The 20251-nt window shown below is 34.8% G+C and overlaps 1 protein-coding gene across 11 annotated transcripts in view; it reads right to left on the bottom strand.

The window, feature by feature from the left end:
- Piezo (piezo type mechanosensitive ion channel component) overlaps window positions 1-20251 on the bottom strand; it is a 33809-nt gene that overhangs the window by 11154 nt on the left and 2404 nt on the right. For 7 of the 11 annotated variants that reach the window (XM_068291262.1, XM_068291252.1, XM_068291295.1 and 4 more), the window contains exons 2-16: window positions 7292-7463; window positions 6963-7227; window positions 6592-6896; window positions 6155-6281; window positions 5962-6081; window positions 5740-5899; window positions 5254-5460; window positions 4149-4205; window positions 3453-3683; window positions 3198-3395; window positions 2566-3125; window positions 1883-2498; window positions 1317-1809; window positions 445-1252; window positions 227-384 (exon numbers count right to left, since the gene is read on the bottom strand). In XM_068291262.1, coding sequence (XP_068147363.1) covers window positions 227-384; window positions 445-1252; window positions 1317-1809; window positions 1883-2498; window positions 2566-3125; window positions 3198-3395; window positions 3453-3683; window positions 4149-4205; window positions 5254-5460; window positions 5740-5899; window positions 5962-6081; window positions 6155-6281; window positions 6592-6896; window positions 6963-7227; window positions 7292-7355 — 4369 coding nt within the window. In that variant the 5' untranslated portion in view covers window positions 7356-7463. The remainder of the gene's footprint in view (window positions 1-226; window positions 385-444; window positions 1253-1316; window positions 1810-1882; window positions 2499-2565; window positions 3126-3197; window positions 3396-3452; window positions 3684-4148; window positions 4206-5253; window positions 5461-5739; window positions 5900-5961; window positions 6082-6154; window positions 6282-6591; window positions 6897-6962; window positions 7228-7291; window positions 7464-20251) is intronic. The other 4 variants (XM_068291321.1, XM_068291273.1, XM_068291287.1 and 1 more) reach the window with 3 other exon arrangements.

Genomic DNA, 20251 nt, shown 5'->3' with positions numbered 1-20251 from the left:
GCAAAACTATTGTTCTGAGCTAACGGAGCCATTTCCTCGACCTCTGATATGCTGACATGCTCGGAGGGCGTGCGAAGCCCTTTTCAAGTCAAGTCAAGGATTAGTTTTTCATTTAGATATTCACTCGCGAACAAAATGCAAAGCAATGGAGCAATGTCCCAAATAATATTATTCCCCCTCATCCCAACATAAAACACATAAAAAAAAAAACTCCAATATAACTTACCATCAAAATGAGTTTGCTTGTCCAAAGGACGAAGCATCTTTTGCTGGGTAGCTCGTATACGCTCCATTTTTCTTTTGATTTTGTGAAGAACTTGCTTCTCATGATCGTGTCGATGAGCGATTTGCTTCTGACGTAGACTCTCAATGATATCGGCTCCTCTGCAATAGTCAATAGCATGAGATTTATATTTCGGAACGTGCTTCTTTCTCTGAACTCACCTGGAAGCAAGAATATTGTTTGCCTTTGTATCCGTAATAATGTGACAGAAATAGTGACTCTTAAAGATGCGCAACTGAACGATAATGAAGGCAAAACATATTGTATCCCATAATAAAACAATTTGATGTGTTATCTTTGGACAATCTCCCTCTGCATTTCCATTAACATCTATTTCTTCGGGCAGGATGAGATGCTCGTTAGGCACATTACTTGTACAAGTTATTCCCAACATGTGGACCAGCCAGCAGCAATTGGTGGTTAAACTATTCATGAAAAGGCAACCAGCCATTTGGAAACAGGTTTTGATTACTATATTAGCCACATTAAAGGCCAAAAGCCATTTCCAGCGACTGATGATGGTTTTTATGGGCCTTAAATAAAAGTCAGATCCTTGCCATAGGAATATAAAGGCTCCAATTAAGTAGCCCAAGGCTAGCAGATCTGCAATATTCGTGCCTGCTAAAAATACCACAGCCAGAGTGAACCAATAGAAACCACAGAGGACAGCATTTTTCAATATATCCGAATAGTTGCGTATATAGGAACAGAAATCATGTGTGGGATTGTCGAATGGTACTCTGCCCAATTGCGCTATATCAGCCACAACGCTGCGATTACTACCACCAGGATAATCATCATTGGTGGCATAACGCTGTTCAATGCAGAAGATGCTCTTCTGACGGTTCAATATAATCAACACAATGAAATCGAATATCAGCTTAGGCACATGATTGAAATGAAGGTGTCCTGGCAACATGGTCCAGCGCTGTATGCTCTCACCAAAGGCACCATCATCCCAGGGATAAACTAAAAAAAAAGTTTGAAAGAATTAATCTAAATAAATCCGTTTTTTAAACTGCTCTAAACTTACCTAGACAAGAGCTTGGTGGAAGGCCCACCAGGAAAATGTACTGCACAAATATGGATATGGCGAAGAATGCTTGAAAAACTCCCCAAATTTTGGCACACTGCGAACGCTTAAGAAGCAAGAGGACAACCAACCAGAGGGCATAGACCACAGCCACAATATCCTGACGATAAGTTATGGTAGAGACCAAAGCAATTAAAGAGATCTCAATGCCAAATTTGTAGAAGCCAAAGTTGAGGAGATATTTGACTAGTCCAACCAAATCTTTTTCAGCATCCGAGCGAGTTATATGAGGAAACAGAAGTTTAGTAGGTGGATCATTTAAAGCACCAATTTTTACACGCATCTGCAGCTGGCGTAAACTGATTACAGCGTGCAGCGTCACAATGACCATATAGATAATGTAGGTGCGCAACAAACTCATTAAACCGCCATGCTGTTTATCGGCCTTACTTAGGCCAATCCATTCGGCATTATTTGCCGACCTGTTGTCCGGCTAAAGAAGAAAAGAGAGAGGAAATGATGTTTAAAGATTTCCAGGAACTAAACAGCTTCACAAAGTTACTCACACAAGATACATTGTAATCGCTATGTTTTAGGTACTCAATTTGATAGATCATCTTCGACAGGACAATAATGGTTACTATAAACGAAATCAGTCGACTTAGGAACACCTGTACACCCTTTCTTGAGGTGGCTCCCAGCACACAGAAGCCGACAAAGATGATGTGCAGGACACAAACCTCACTGACACTGCAGATGAAAGCTGCCAAATAGACAGCTTTCATGATGTGCAGCTCAAGAAAACGCCAGAAGACATCTTTGAAGTTCTTAAATATATATTCCGATTTGTTTTTGATTTTACGGAACGATATGCGCACCAAATCGCGCACGGATGTTTCAAAATCTGTTGCGGCTGCCGCCTCTGCTGAGGGTCCTTGAGAACGACGCAATGATGAGGCACTGCCCCGACGTTTAGATTGACTTGCAGCCGGCTCCAAGGCAGTTGTTTCTGTGGCCTTTTGCGATGCAGCTCCTGCTACGGGTTGCTGCTGCAGTGAGGCAATAAAACGGTTATGGAAATAATGCACTTGTATAACAGTCAATATAACAATTATTGTAGGCGACACCAAGTGAAGAAACAGATCCTTGGTCTGATACCGCTGTAGACCAATGTCTTGTTGCCTTAAAGTAGAAAAAAAATCAAATTATAGCCCTTATTCAAATACGTGTTTATAAATTCAAAACTTACAGTGTCTCGGTCACATTGAGATAATCATTCCAATATTTATCAAACTTATCAAATTGATATGTGTAGACCAATATCAATATGGACATGGCATAGAATATTAGGAATAACCAAAATCCATACATAATCTTAACCCATGCCTTGGACGATGATTGAAATACCAGCAAAAAGAATAGGAACAAAGCCATATAACATATGCGAAAACCTGTCATAGTCTCGCCGGTTATTGCACACAAAAAGATCACCAAGATGAGTAACCAAATCCATAGGCGCACCAAAAGATTCTTTATAACATCACCGGCTCTCTTCAAGAATTTTGATGTTTTCTTGCCATCATTTATGAGAACCGTGGAACCGGCAGATCCAACAGTTATTTGCAAGGGAGCAATAATGTCAGCCAAAGTGCTATCCCTTCTACGGTCGCGTTTCTCCTTGAAAAACTGACGGGATGTAACCCAAAACATCAAAACAAATGATGTCTTTACTATCAAGGGAACACAAGGACGCATATGGTTTTCAATGGGTCGCTCGAAACCAATCTGCTGAAGATTAATTCCAGTGGTCTGAAAAAAACCAAACAATATATTAAACATCTTTGATAAAGATTGAAAAACTCATTAGTAGATTTAACTCACAGATACTTTTGCGGGCAACTCATCATTGCTAAGGTCCATGCCATAAATATATTGAGCGACTAGTAAAAATTCTGTATAGAGCACTATAAAAGGACTTGAACGCATCATGGCCTTGCGCTGATTTGGTATCATCCACAAAACATTCGCCCACAACAACAATACGAATGTTAGCCATGAATGGTAGACTATGGACCAGGCCTAAAGAAACAATATAAAGTTAATAATTAATTGCATTTTGTTTGTATTTTAACTCACCATCATCAGAATATTTGTAAAAATATAACTATTCTGGTAAATAAAACCACCCACGCTAACAAAACCATACGATATCTGATCTAGAATGGATGTGGTATTATTCTCTTGCTCTGAACGATGTTCCAATGATTCCAGTTGGATATCATTGCCACGCGAATTGCCCGAGGTGATAGCTCCACCTGTTGCAACATTATCCTGTGTCCTTGCCTTGCGTGTACTCTGACGTACCAGCTAGAATTTTTGGAGTAGATTAAAAGATTTGTTAATAAAGTGTTTTTTTTTTTTCTTGTGGCAAGAATATGGTATTTATATACATATATAGAAAAAAATTATCGGGGGGGGTTAAAATATTAATATATTCTACTTTTTTTATGGCATTGTAAGTGTTAATAACCCGAACAACTAAAGTGAATATGGCTAAAATTAACCCATACCCACAATCTTTCAAACAGAGCACACTTATACTAGGTTAAATGGCATTTCTAGAGAGGATTAGTATTAGTATTATGGCAACGGGTCCACTAATTGTAGATTAGACATTCAACATTTATACAAATGACAAAATGAATAAAAAAATAATACATAGTTAGATGGAACAGACAGATAGATAGTACAGAATAGAATAGATAGTTTTTTCTAATAGGGCAAAGAAGTAGATTGGAAGAATTGGCGAAATAGTGGAGTTAGTTTACGTACAGGCGTCGTCTCAGTCGGTTCATTCAACGTTGCACGCTGATCACGGCGTAAAGAAACCTAAAGCAGAAGGTAATAAAAAGAGAGAGCGTAATAAACAGAAGTCATAAACGCACAAACTAAAAATACAAAATAATTACAAAAAAAAAAAAAAACAAACATTTTCAAGCGAAAAGCAAATAAAAAAAAGTTTTGTAAATTTTTCAAGCGATTTCTTTTTCTTGATATTTGCAAAATTATTAATAATTTTTTGTTTTTAAGCATTTAACACAGACAACATTTAATTTTTAGTTGACCTCCAACGATTTTAGTATGTTCAATAGTTTTAGGGCTAAACCAAATTTATCAAATTGTTAGCTAGTTAATTAATTGGTCTTGTTTCTGATATCGTATTTAAATGTACCTATTCAATTAGTTGCTTCTTCTTCTTATCTAAAGCTCACATAAGTTTTAACTAATACCTTAAATTGTTATAACCGACTTGTACTTGGATATTTAGTATGTCGAATAAAGGTATTAAATTTTAAATACTACCGAAATTCTTCATTGATTCTTTTGTTGTTTAGTAATTTCAGTGTACTGATTTTGATTCACATATCGCACTCTACGGATTATCATCTATACTTTTTTAAAAAGTAATTATAAAATGGGACCTTAATTTATATAACAGTTCTAAAATAACATCAAATTCGAACAATTTATAAAAAAGAAAGAGATTTCAATTTTGTTTAGTTGTCGTTTTGGTCAGTCGTAAACCAGCTGTAATAAAAACTTAGTATAGATTCGCCACGCAAATTACTATACAACAAAGATAATCTATTTTGTTCTTCTATGTTAATTTTGAGACTTAAGATTCGAATTTCAAGCTTCACGTTTCTAGAAATAACCTTAATATTGGAGAATTCTAAGACGAATATCAAACACATTAAGTTTATTTGTAATGTACTGATTGTTCCTCAATGTCTTCATTTCCTTTTCTCTTTTCCGTTTCCTTCCGTCTACGCCCCCACCTTATCCCACCCATTCAGACACTGTAATAACAACTGGTTTCCTTCTCCCCACTACTATCAATCTAGCTCCCACATATCCATCTACTCAAGTCGCTTACACTCAAACGTTGTGTTCGATTTAGTGTGTTTGAGGTGGTTGTCGAGGTGGCAATGCCTCCGCTATCCTTGCGATTCACTTGTGTGCTTGTTGTAGTTGCGAGCAGCGACAGCTGACGATTGACTTTATTGTTGGTGTTATTACTGAGGCTGCTGCTATTGCAATCTGTAAGCTGCTGTCCAAATGCCATGGCTGGCTTCGATTCCAGCTGAGGACAGCAGTGAATGTAGTGGAAATAAAAGAGTTTTTGTGTGTGTGTTTGTTTTGTTGCAGTTTTTGTTGTTGTTTTGGTGTAGTTAGTGACAATGTGAGTGTGTAAGTGTATATAGTATGTAAATTTTAATGTTTCGTTTTATATTGAAATTGGATTTAGAATGTGTCAAGAGCAGCAGAAAAAGAGCAGAAAATCAGAATATAGTTAAAAGGCTATCCATGTTAGTGGCACTAGATAAGAGATAGCAGAATAAACTGTTGAGCAGAAACTTACCCTGGGATTAATCAAATGCTTAGTGGTCAATGCCAAGGCAAAGTAGGCAAAGAACAAAGCAAATGGATTGAGATAAGAGTCCAGATACAAAGTGTTATTATACATAAGAATACGTATGTCTGTGCACTTCGATTCAATGAGCGGCTCCAAACTAATCAAACTGCAAAATCAACAACCAAAATCGTTAAAAAATTATCCATTCAACTGCACCGATTGACTTACCGTGCCGTCAGACTAGTTGAATTCAATTGATCCTGCATCCATGGGGTTTGATATGCCACAATACTCAGGGAATGGAGGACAAGGACAACCATCACACAGCGCAGCAACAAGGCAAAGCCACTGCAAAATAATAAAACCAAAGATAAACAATAAAGTTGACAGAAAAGTGGGTGGTGTGAAAATTCATACGCACCGTTGCAGCGTTTGGCAAGTTGCCCAATAAGTTCCCGACAATAGAAAAATAAGAAAATAGAAGCCACCCGGCACTGAGGGACGCAAAACGGCGGCAAAGAACAATGTAGCCAAACAGAATAAAGGAGCTGCAACGAATAAAATTATTATTATAGATTGATAGAATATTTAAATCGAACGCAATACATTTTAAATGTGTATTATAAAATGTCAATGGAGAGACTTCAAGTCTTTCAACACATTATCATATAAATTAAAGCACAGGATTTGGATCTAAACTGTGGGTCTTTATCAATAAACCATCTTTAAAGCACAGTCCAAGGATATTTTTGTTAAAATCTTCCTTTCAATTGTTGATGGGTTACTTTAAAGTATTCACGTAAAGCTTTTAGAAAAGGAGTATTGCCTCTCAAGCACATTTTTGATTAATTTACTTACAGATCTTAATTAATCCTTCGAAGTGTATATGCTGACTGATCATTGAGACACGTTTTCGTAATTGTTGCTGTTGCTGCTGCAACGGCGTTGTGGCCGTAGCCTGTTGCAGATTGTCTCCACCATTGGCATCACTTGACGTGCCAGCTACTTGATCGGATTGCACTCCAGCCTCGGTTAGTTCACCATTCTCTAACTGATCGGCATTGATGGTTTGCTTGGACAAGCGCTTAACCGTGAGATATGAGCCCAAAGATGTGGAAAATACCAGAATCTCCGGTGCCAGCCACTCAACGATGGCAAATGGTCTGTGATAAGATTGAGGAAAATTCATTTAGTGGTATAATTACCATCACTCTTCACTCATTACTTACGTCAGCTTAAGAAAACTAATAAAGCCAATGTGCCTAAGAAGACGCTCGATAAAGGAACATTTGTCCGTGAGAAGCTCAGTGCTGACAGCGAGTATTTGTAGAGTTATATGACCCAACAGAACAAGCGTACTTAGAGCTAATAGGATGATGAAGAAGGCAGTGACCGATCCTTTAAAGTTGCGACGTGTGGCAAGTGGTATAAATGGAGACATAAAGAACATCAAAAGATAGACGAACGATATGCCCACTGGTCGCATCAGGGAGGCTACAAGGAAAACGGAAAATTACAAAAACTTATTTCATGCTGGCTGAGTTTGCCGGAAACTTACCCAGGACCAGCACTGCCGGCACCACGGCGCGTTGCAGCACCAGGCACGCATAGCTGAAGGCCATTTTCTAGTTCGCTGCTGCACCGCCTCCTTGTTGGCCCACACTTTTAGTGGGGAGTCTCATTCATAAAAGTTGCAGCTTCAATTGCAATTTGTTTGCCTGCTGTTGCCGCTGCAAAGAGACGAGAAGCGAAAACGCAAAAAGAAATTAGAAAAATTACATTAAGGATAAGCCGGAAATAGTAATTTCCCAACCTTCCCCCAGCACCATTTTCTTTCCAAGTTTTTGGATTAAGACTACTCAGTATACATATCTCCTGTTGCTACTTCCGTTTCGTTACGAGAAATATAAAAAGATTTAAGAACTTGACTTTGATAGTCTTTTAATTAAACGCAAAAAACTCATTTAAGGATATAAACATTGACACACTTTTAATTACCACTAAAGAAACAACTAAACCTAGACGCTCCCTAACCCACACACACACACACACACACACACACACACACACACACACACACACATCAACAATTGTAGGCGTGGAAGTAGCTACTACCCATTTCAAAGGACACGCCATTCTGGGTTGGGTTAGTTTCAATTTTCCTTTTCCGCTTTTCTGTTCATGTTTTTCTACTTCGTCGAGGAGTGGCTCTAAGGGGCTGTAAAGGCGCCCGTCGATTAGTCGCACAATTGTCTTCCCACAGGGCTGTGTGTGGCCTGTGCCCTAGTAGAAGGACCAACTCAATGCATAAATGTGTAATTGACATTCTATGGCACATTATGTGGCATTTATTTGCATGCAGTCGAAACTAATGGCCTGCAAGAAAACGATGTTGCAAAATCACTTGAGCAAGCGACTTGAAGAACCTTATTACATTTGAATATGAATTAAATATGCAATTTTAAGCTATGGGAACTTTTTAGTCATGCTCCAAGCCGTGTCAAATGGAATATAAGCACTGTACAGTGCTTTTAAATTTAGATTTCAAGAAACATAGCGAAAGTTTAACATTTCAACAATTATTTTTAACCAGCTTATCTTCATTTTCAAAATTTGGATTTTATTATAATAAACACAAGGTATTAGTTTTACTTTTCATTGAAAATATTTTTTTATATATTTTTTTTATTCCGAAAATATAAAATAACTGATGAATTTGTACTTTACTTCTTTGGATTTCCAATCTCGGTAAAAACTTTATACGCGTGCCAAAATATTTGTTATCCTATGTCGATAAATATAAATATTTTAAAATAGCATCACGTATACGACATGGTGTTCAAACAATAGTTTGTTCTTTGACGCTCAATTTTAATCCTTTTAGTACACCAAGTTACGTGTTTCATGATATGTGAGAGATTCATTCATTTCATTGTATACTAATTACTCATTCATTTAAATTCATTTCGAGTAAATTTTTTTGAATCCATTAACTTCTTTCATTCACACTTTTAAATGACTAAATAACTAAGTTGAATTACACAGAATTTCGTATATTAGGAAATGTTTAAAAATAAACATATACGCTTCTATAATCCGACATATGTATGTATGTGTATGTATTTGAATATTTAAAAGAATTGCACATTTAAAGCTTTGCTAATTTCACACTACAACAAAAAAAAAAACACAACAATAATGACGTAATTTGGCATAAAATTCTACATTTCTTTCCCTTTGTGTTCACTAAAAAATTGCAGAAATGACAACGGAAAGAGACACCTAGATAGATAGAGATAGACAGAGTGAGAAAGAGAACCATTTTGGTGTGAGTTTCTTTTTAGCATGCCAAATGCTGACAATGACAACAACATTCAAACACATCCGAATCCGACATTATGTGGGCTAATAAGAGAGGAAGCAAGCACCAAAAGAGAGTACTAACTAACAAAAAAACAACAACAACAATTTGTTTGCCATTGAGCCGGCGGCATTGGTAGCGTCGCAGGAGGCAAGGGCCGGGGTTGGCAGCCGGCAAAGCTCAAGTGGCTGCCCCATAAAGCAGACATACCGCGGCTAGACATAAAAAAACAATACATATTTATATATGTATACATTCCTACATATAATAGTAGTAGGCATATGAAAAAGTAGTTTCGTAGTAGAAAATGCTTGTTGCTGATGACGATTAAGACGAGGATGATGATGATGATGATGGATGGAGAGTGGGAGAGTGTCAGGGGGGGGCTTATATTGGCTAGAATCGCAGAGAACAGATGTCTTATACCGCATTAAAGTAGATGAGTGTCTGTTGCGGATGGGATGGGATTGGAATGGGGATGGGATTAATGGCACATTAAATGAGAGAAGTTTGTTTACAGTGGAACTGAAATTGGATATACATATGTATGGTTTTTGTTCTACTAAAAAGGCACTATAAGGGCAACCTCAACCTCTTAGTGATCCTGATCTTTTACTATTTTTTTGTGTAAATTGTTATTTGCAAACAACTTTTTGTGCCATTCTAAAACAAATTTAATGTGGGATATGATCTTTTTCGTTTCTCATTCCTCAAAATATTACTTTTGAAAATAATTTTTTTAAATTAAATTTTCATAAAAAATTATGATTTAAATGTCCAAATACTTTTTGAATTCACTGTTAGTTAGCCTATGATTTGCGTTATTTACCCAACCCAAAAAAGAATTAATGCGGCAGATTCGACGGCCGTCGGCTGCCATCAACCGCCCATCCCATATCTCCAGCCACCCCCTAAGGTGCCAGCCAGACAGAGAATAGATTGACACGTGTTGCGCCCTAGACACCATTTATGGGAGCTCCCCCAGTTCAGTCCCAGTTCCATAGTATAGGCTCACGCAGTGCCAATTCAGTCTTCGAAATAACGCGTGTTATTTGCTACTAATTCATTTGGTATGCACGCCTCGATACTTTTCCGCTGATGTTTGGCATTATACTACAATCTATATGCGTATGCAGATGTACATATCTACATGCATAAATATAAAATGTATATAGATACATTTGTATCTATTGCTTGACAGCAGCTGTTGTCTATCACATATGAGTATGTTATTGTTATTCCCCCGGCTATTTCGATTTTCAATTTTGATTCGATTTTCATTTCGCCTTTTGTTCGATTTTCTTGGCACAAAACTTTACGTTGTCTAACATACAAAAACGACATCTCATTGGCATCTATTTTGCTTTGCTCTTGTGCTTCTTTCTTTGTTGTTATTAATTTTGTGTTCTTATTTTTAATGCTATTGTTATTGCAATTCGAGAATGTCTTAACATTTGCTTAGGTGCAGCTGTTGAATGTGTACCATGAACCATGTGGCGTATACGTTATTTCTTCTGTATGTGCGAAGCGTTTTTATGGCAGCAGAAAGAAATTTTGAGTATTTGTTGTAAATTTTAATTTGTTTAAAAAGCGTTAAGAAATGTGGCAGTAAATCAGTTAAATTCTGAATGCATAAACGTAAGGAATGTATGATTTCCAAAAAGGTCAATGTTAGATTAAATATTTTAAAATTTTACGATTATTTGCTCACATAAAAATTGCTATTGGATAAATACCAAAAGAATATTCAATTGTAACGGAAATGAGTAAATGAGTAATGTGGGAGGATCAGAGAATTGTGCCGATAAACAGATCTACTATATATTGAAACAAATGTGTGTATAAAATTTGAGGTTTTTCATTGGGAAAGAAAAATATACATATATGAAATATAACGAACTGAGCTAAAAACTGTTCTCTTTACTCTACTCGTTGCGCTTCTTAAATAACGGAGAACATAGACAACTTCGTATTACTAAGATATATTTAGAACAGATTTCAAATGATTTAAATAAGTATGCTGGGCTCAGCTCCTAATTTAACAGTTCCACATACATAGCAAAAAACAGTTATTTCTAAATTAAGTATTAATGTTTTCCAACTTAATTTACACAAATCAATTAAATTGTTTATGGCCATTAACAGGTGTAGGTAGGTAATCTACTTGCTAATACACTGTTGACATGACCACATTTGGTACAGCCGTATTAGTCATATCTGTATCAATTCAAACAAAGTCACGTTGAGTCATAAGTTTGCTTGCTGTCCAAGTTCAAGAATGTTAATGTCATATTATAAGCCAAGAGGTCTGACACTCATTTGACAGCTAACTGTCAGAGAAAAAGAAAAACACTGTTGCGTGTTTCCCATAACTTCTGTCTCTCTCTCTCTCTTGCCAGGTTTCTGTTTTTACCGCACTCCTTCATAATTTATGAAGATGAATGAATTGTTGATTACAGCTTACAGTTGCAAATTCTCCATTTACACGGGGTAAATTTTAATGAAATTAAGTTTATGACACTCAAATTTAAATGCGAGGAAAGCCCAAAAACACACACACACACACACAAACACATACAAAACGCATTAAGCTGACCTGTTGACCAGCAATTTTTCCAGTTAAAGTAATGGCCATATTATATGAATATAAAGAGTTGCGTGCAGATGTCCTATATTATCCTTTCTATTAAATTAAAAACTTACTTATGAATTATTATAGTCAAAGGACGTGAGAAGAAGAAGAGTTCATGGAGCGCGTGCTCTAGAGCTTTCCATCTGCATTTTCCAGCAAATGGCTTTTCTATGAATGTCACTTCTGTTAATGGACCACCAACAGGAGTAGCACCACATGGCGTATGTGTCATATCAACTTATGTGAAGTGAAGACAAAGTGGGATGAGGTGATGTGAGTTTAAGTATGCACTTTGGCATGCTCACCTTTTTTTCCGGAAATTTGCTTAGACAGCAAAACATGAACTTCATTGCTACAGTTGATGGCTGATGGCTTTTGGGGGAAAAAAACACTGGCAATGGCTTGCATTGGCCTAATAAAATTCTTCAGCATCTGAATGAGTTCTTTTAGTAGCTAGCTATTAAGTTGGATCTACTTAAGATTATTAAAATTGTTTTATTGTTAGGAATAAGACTTCACGACAAACAAAACTAAAGCCTGTTGATTCCATTTTAAGATACTTCGATTTAAATCCCAAAATTTAGGTGAATATATCTGAATAGTTATTCAACTTTGAACCTGCAGTTCTTAGTTTCTGTGGTGCGATACTCGTTTCGATTAACTAGTTGTAATTCCCAACTAGTTTAAGGGTTTTTATGGCATTTGCGTTTCTGCTGATAACCATTTTTAAGAAATTAAGCCGAAAGATAAAATGTTGACGAGTAATTAGAGCATAAGATCATGAACATCGAGACGTTTTCACTTATTGAAATATAAAAATACGAATAATAAATTTAAAATTAAATAACATTTACATTTTTTTTTTTTTTTTTTTGCATTGTCATTAAAATTCAATCAAGTTTAAACATATGTTCGCTACTGAAATTAAATGCCTAATAACTTATCAACTCGTCATAAAAATGTTTATCAGATTTAAAAGATATATATTTAGATGAAAAAACATAAAAATATTTATGTACATATAAATTCTTCAATGGCATTCTTTAAATAGACAAGAACTTCGTAAACATTTTAATAAAAACACTTTATTCACTTTAGTTTCCATTTCTTTTCATTTGTTCTGTTTGTTTTATTTTTGCTTTTTGTGAAATTTATGAAGACATTCTGAAATTCAATTTATACAATTTGCATTCCATTGTTGCAACACTGCCGAGCGAATGGGAATGACTGTAAGGGAGGCCAATAGAAAAGGCGGTCAAAAAGATAAATGTAGGCCAAGACCAGAGACGAGTATGCCATTTTTACTTTTTTTCTTGCTTCTGTTCTCCTTCTCACCCAGTATGGCCATCCTCCTGTCATTTGTTTGGCTGACAGAGTGAGGCGAAGGCGTTGGCCACAGCTTGCTGGGCCATTAGCTTGACACTGCATGTGGTCGGATGTGGACTGATGTACTATATAAATATAGGTGGATGCGGTAAGGGACAAGGCGTAGGCACTTTAAAATTAATTTCCCTAGTGAAATTTCTAAATTAAATATACAAAATGCAAGTGACCCAAATTATAGTTAAGCTGAATTTCATGACAAATTAACAAGTCATTGCGTTTTATTCGCTTTCGTTCTTCCATTACAAGTGCAAGAGATGCGGGTCGTATTTATATATCGTGACACTTTGAACTGCCAGTGACCCCTTCTGATATCAAAGAATAATTTATTTATAAATTATATTATTGCTTTTCTCTCGTTTATGGGTTTTTTGTTTCTTTTTTGCTTGTCTCAACTTTAATTGGTAGCAAGAAGTCACAAATAGCCCCAAAGAAGCCACATGCAGCGATGCACTGACTTTTGTATACCCTTTCTTTTCCTTTTTATTGTTAGTTCTGATGAGCATAAACTTATACTTATAACTGTTCCTTAGTAAAATTTCAAATTATCGTTTAATTCATATCACTTCATTCAATATTAAAAACTTCTTAATAGCAAATATGATTAAAAAATCTTTACTTGCAGTTTCGAATTCTTTACAGTTCTCGATATTTCGGTCCATGTCTATCATTTCGCTATATATGCATTAGCATCTTAAGTTTTAATAACAATATTGAAAAGCAATTCCTACACATAAAAAAGGATAATTTATTAATTAATTAATTAGAAGCCTTCATCGCCTCCTAGATAGACCACTCGCTCGAAATATTTGACAAGCCTTGTAAGTTTGAAAATCTACAGAGTTGTCGGGGTTCATAATTATTTAAGTAGACTGTGTGTGAGTACACAAAATTAAAACAGGTCAAATAAGTAATTAGATTGTTATTGGCTTTAATAAATGAGATTATTTTATACAATATTTGACAATCAATACCAAATAAAGTTATTGGTAACATTACATACATGAACGATTCGATTGAAAGAACAGGACTTATTCATATAGTTTTCTCAAGCTCCTAACTTACTAAAGAACACTACTTTAATTGGGATCCGAGTAGCTCAGCTCGTAATTGGATTTGAGATCTGTTGACTTCTCGAAACATGTGAAATCGGAACTCATGTTTCCGAATACAAACTCATATTTCCGAATACGTGTTAGACACTCAACTTGGTGTCGTTAACGAAGGAATTTGCAGTTCTCGTTTCATTCGTTTACAGCATTCTTTTGCAGCATCGAATGAATACAACTTTAGAATTTATAAAGTTACCTGCTTAATGTATGTATTCATGCATTGAACATTTTTTAAATTGATACTCAAATATTGAACGCAAACCTTTGCAGTAATTTGGAATAACCTTTTATCTAGTTACTGCTTGTTCACATCTTAAAACATTTCTTTTTTTTAAGTCCAACATATGTGGACGATGTAATCACAATCTCAAGGCATTTCTACAGCTACACTTTTTTCATTCTTTGTTTCCCCAAATTTTGCTTTGATTTTATTCTTGATAGTTTCCTTTGAATTCTCTCAATTTTTTAATTTTTAGTATTAAATATAATCTGAATTTCTAAAGTATTTCAAAACAAATGTGAAAGACTTTAATATGTATTTATGTTAGAATGCCATTAAAGAATGCAATTCGTTCGTACTGGTATGTTTTAAATTTGGTAGTTATAGCTTGTTTCATTATTATCCTGTATAATCATTTATATATATGTACATATACAATTTTTGTATTTAGAATAACGAATTTGATTATGATACGTTTTGATATATTGAAAAAATAAAATATTTTAGCGTAAATAGAATGGAGATGTCTTTACATTTCACTTTTGCGGTTGTAAAACTTTGACGTCTTCAAGGTCTCGTAAAAAAACGTTGGAGTTTGGCGTATTTTGATTACCAAGTCACCCTTCAACGTTAAACATAATTGATAATTGACTTTAAAAAAAATCGTATTGTTATATCTTTTCATACTCCTTTAATAGACAAAGAGGCATAATTCAAGCTTAACGTTCATTTTATTGGTAGAAAACGATTTTTCTAAATGCGTTGAAAACATTTGAGCGACCTTATGGGACCCTCCTCTTTTCAGGGTATAAGAAAATTGCATGTGGGTCTATTCAATGAGTCGCTGAGCTTAACTTGTTGTTTCAAATATTTTCTTTGCGTGTTTTCGAGTTATTATGCCTCACTTTTGTTGTTGTTGGGGTTTTTTCTTTTTTGCAACCCTCCATCATGTCCATATGTTAGGAGGGCACTAAGGGGTTAAAAAACAATTGCAAACCATGACCAGTATTGACATTGACAGTCGCACAGCTGATGACGTCATCTTAAATCTAAAGTAGATTAAAAACAACACTAAAAAAAACCACACACACACACAAAAAAAAAACTATAAATAGTTTCAAAATAAAATAGGGACAAAACAGAAACATCAAGTCAATTATCCGACAGATTACGGGTGGAAACAAAGTAAATGAAAACAAAGAATTTCTAATTAATGTGAATTAAATGGCCAAAGGACACGCATTTAGAAATCACAATTTCCACTTACCCACACAATCTGTTTAAAACTAAAACAAACAACAACAAACACAAGAAACCACAAGAAACTTTAAGAGAAAAAAATACTTTATTAGAAATTAAAATTGCAAATACTCGTCGTTCCCATTATCGAACAACGCCCAGACAAAGTTCAAGTATCTGCCCAGACTTGGCAATGAAGATGATGCTAATGAATGCGCTCCTCTACGCTAACGAGGGGTTGGAATGGGGGGAAAGTGGTGAGGCAAGTCGACAGATATGAGTGGAGCTGATATAAGCACACATTGAAAATTGATACAAGGAAAACTCTGGAAATTGGATTCGAAAATTTTACCATTTGCATTAAGTGAGTTGTGGATCATGTGTATCATAAATATGAGCTCTAAGCAGAGAATTTGAGACACTTTTGTTTCCGCAAAAGAGGCTGTTCTCTTATAATTTCATACTTTATCGAGATTTGCTTTTATATCTGAGGTAAAACCTAATACCCTTTTGTCTTAATGGCTCAAATTTAATATTCTAATAAAATTAATTGAAAAAAGTGAAACCTGCTTTTAAGAATATAACTTTTATACTAGAAGCAACAATTTTAATAGTTTGTTAACGAGCGGTCGGAGATAAATACTTTTATAATCAGTATTTTTTATATCTGGCATCTAGAAAACAAAATTTTTACGAAATCGAACTAAATATTTTCCTCAAAATAAAACCACATAAGCAAAGAAGTATCTTTCTCAAATAATTTTTAGACCAAGTTAATCTTAACTTTTAAACTTAACTTCATGTTATGCATACATCAAAAATTCAGATAAATAAGTTAAATAATCAATAACTTAACATCTGGTTGCACTTCCAAAGTTTCGAGAAAAATCAACTTGAATGTAAAATTGCTGAGAAAATGAGCATATTGAAAGTTTATAACAAATTTTTGGATGTAAATTCGATAAATTTTTCTGTCGTTTTTTGCAGCAGAGCAAATATGAATATTTGCCCTCCTTTGTTGTTTGGCTTATCTGTGGGAAATGTGGGTCTATAGTCTACAAGTCAAGTCAAACAAAACGAAATTCTTGCCAGGCGACGAAGCATGATGGTAGAAAAAACGCGTCATTGCACACTTTGGACCTTGTGAATTGAAATCAGTAACGAAATGCTAGATGATGATGATGATAATGATGATGACTATTATGTTGAGTAAAAGAAAATGCATTGAGGCGTCACCCCTTAACCACAACAACAATAAAAATAGACTGTCATTGCCATGTATCGGTCTATTCCCACCCACCTCAAAATCAAATAGAAATAGCATAGAAATAAATAAACAAATATATGACTAGTTATACCCCCGATTCTCATGCATCAACATATGTATACACATATAGTAGATATATACATATATTCTATTGTGTGTGTGTATATTCACATTCACGCATGAGAAATCATCGAGCAACAATCTCTCTTAGAACTAACCGGCTAAATAAATTTAGAGGCCAAAACGATAAAAAAAAACAAAAATGTGCCATAGAGAGAAAGAGAGAAAATTTGTAAATTATATATATATATTTCTTTTATAAACAAAACACTCACAATTTTGATGATAACCCAATACATATACATATATAAAATTTAATTAATGCCAAGCAAGATAAATACTTGAATTCATATTATAGAAATTTTCTTTTAAAAACTACAAAACAAGTTTGACAAGAACAGCCGGCAAAATACGAGAAACGAAAAAAAAAACAAGACTCTTTTTATGGCAAGCTAGACTCGGACATTTTGAGTATTTTGTTGGAGATTGGGGCGAGTATTTCAAATATACATATGTTTCTTTATATGTATGTATGTATATATAGACATTTCCGTGCTGACGATGACGCAACAACGCACAAAATGTGTTGTGGAATTCATGTGTAAAGCGGTGGGTTCCTTCTTGGCTTGGCCTTTTAAAATATTTTTCAGCAAATGTTACTTTAGCAAATGCCGAAACTGAGTTAACCCAGGTAACAAACGAAATGGTTAAAAGGCATTCTATTTCTGTGTGTGTGAGTGTTGGCTGACAACAGCTGCAGAATGCATTTCCTTCATTTCGGCTACCTGGAAAATGCCAAGTTGGAAAACAAGAAATAAAACTAGACAGAGCTCAAAATTGTGTGAGTGAAATGGGCAACTGCTAGACAAATGCCAGAGGTCATTTCTGGCAGATAAGAACAACACAATCATATGTATATGTACATATATAGACCAACTAAATTTAAACCAAAACCTTTCTATCCCTTTAGTATAAACCAGGGACCGTAATCATGATATTTAGTACATTTCTTTAACAAAATTACTTTCATAAAACTAATTTTTAATCATTTTTTTTTTTTCAGATAAAAAAAGAATGTTATGAATGATTTTTATGAATTGACAGGTGCATCATTAACAATAATTTTACTAACAGGCATAAATGTATTAATAATTTCAAGTATTTTTTATGTGATAAGCTGAATATTGATGACCTAATTCAACAGTACTGACTCTTATTTTAATACGCTCTCATGAATATAGACTAGAAACTGAAGAGATTTACTACAGTGCCCTGGTTTTTCTCGGGATCGTTGTGAAAATCGAAAAAAGCATTTATTTAGGAGACATATACCAAAGTACCCCAAAAGTTTAAACGCTTTAAATGTTAAAACCTGCATTAGACATCTTAAAAGACAGCCGGGAAAAACAGGGAAAACTTATACATTCTATCGAACTGTTACAAAATGGATTGGTTTAGGGGTTCCATTTTTTTTTTAAAATAAACCTGTCATATAGTTCTTTTCTTTTAAAATAATATATTTTTTGAAGCAACTAAGCCTGATGCTGGGCCAGTATTAATACTTCTTGCCGCTACTTTGTACACAAATGTACTTATATTCTAATGAGTACTGCACGAATGAGTTCAAATCGACACTTGAGACTTTTAGTTGAAAAACGTATTAAATAAATGAAGCTTAGAATTTAAATGAATTAAGCACATAAAAGAGCTGTCCTAGTAGTTCATACTTAATGAATAGAGAATCGAATGAACTGCATGTTTCCGTTGACTACATCAATACTTACATTAGCTGTAAATATTAGGTATATAAGTATTTCTGTTCACATGTAACTCATTCAGAAATGAGCCCCATTTTTACTGGAAAATGTCACGTCTTTTTTATGGTTTTTGAAAACAAAATTTTACATGTTTTCTAAAGTTTTTTTATTGTTTGGCTTAGAGTCGGCTCTAGATCTATCTAACGAAGAAGATCATTTCATTGTTTTTTACACAAAGATGAGCGGGTTTTCCATATTACCATATATTTGACACGTAAACTAGTTGGGAATTATAACTAAATAAAGCAAAACATGTAGCGCATACTGGAAGAGTTTTCGATTGCAATAAATACATAAAGGGGATTACATTCCAATATTGTTCTCTGTCGTCTTTTTAAAGTCCTTGAAACTGGCTAAATGTCTTTTAATTATAGATGCATTCAGCAATAAACAAATAAAGAAGATATCGACTAGCGCAGATCATGTTAGGATTAAGTTGGTTTTACTGATATCTATAAAAACTAGAATATTTATTTTATGTTCTAACTTACTTCGTTGATTTAAACTCAATTGGAAACAAATTACCATAACTAGCTCATGAGAAAAGTGATTTATGCAGAAATATTCTAGTAAAAACAAAAACTTAGATAATCAATCAATGAATCAATGGCCAATCAACTGAAATATATGTAAATGCATACTCTTTGATTTTCCATCATCTATAAATATGAATCCAAACAAAATGGTTATCAACTCAAATGTAAGTTTCATTTTTCATTACACAAAAATAAAAGGTTGAGAAGAGAGGGCGGCACTACCAAAAATTGAAAATTCTTCATTGAACCCGAAAATGCTAAGAAGGAAGGAGAGAGAGAGAGAGAACAAAAATTGCTGGGGCATCAAACTGAAACAAGCTGAAAAATAACTGCAGCTGTTGCAGTTTTATAAATGTGGTCGAGCCCCACCGAGTCAACCACCCATCAGAAGCACCACCAACAAAAACCCCCCCAAAACCAACTCATCTATCTATATAGAAAACCTCTCCCTCTCTCGCTATGTAGGTGTGGGTTTCTATATCAATGTGAAGTTCAGAGGCATTCAATGTGGGTTTGGGCCTTTTCGCTTTCTCTCTCTCTCTCTCTGTCACTCTGTGTCCCTCTATCTCTTTCCATCAGCTGTAATAAAAGTGAAATTTTTCGTGCCAAAAAATTTGGTTCGTTGGGTATTACAATCAATTGGAGGGGAGGATGGCTAATGCAGTTAAATGACTTTTAACATCTCTCCCTGTCTCTCTTCGTGCAACTAATTGCAACTACATTTGGTTTGACTTTGATGAATATAGCTGGGGAAATGCCTATAAAAGAAAAAAAGTTAATATTGCAGCAACAAAAAACGAATTCCCATTCAATTAACTTTGATCTCGCATCTCTCTGGTCGAAAATGAAATCTAAATAAACTTTATATATGTACAAAAATATATATGAGCT

This window comes from Drosophila tropicalis, unplaced genomic scaffold (genome assembly GCF_018151085.1).
Source record: "Drosophila tropicalis isolate 14030-0801.00 unplaced genomic scaffold, ASM1815108v1 contig_1187, whole genome shotgun sequence".
Classification (NCBI taxonomy): domain Eukaryota; kingdom Metazoa; phylum Arthropoda; class Insecta; order Diptera; family Drosophilidae; genus Drosophila; species Drosophila tropicalis.
This window is presented reverse-complemented; position numbering and strand designations above follow the sequence as displayed.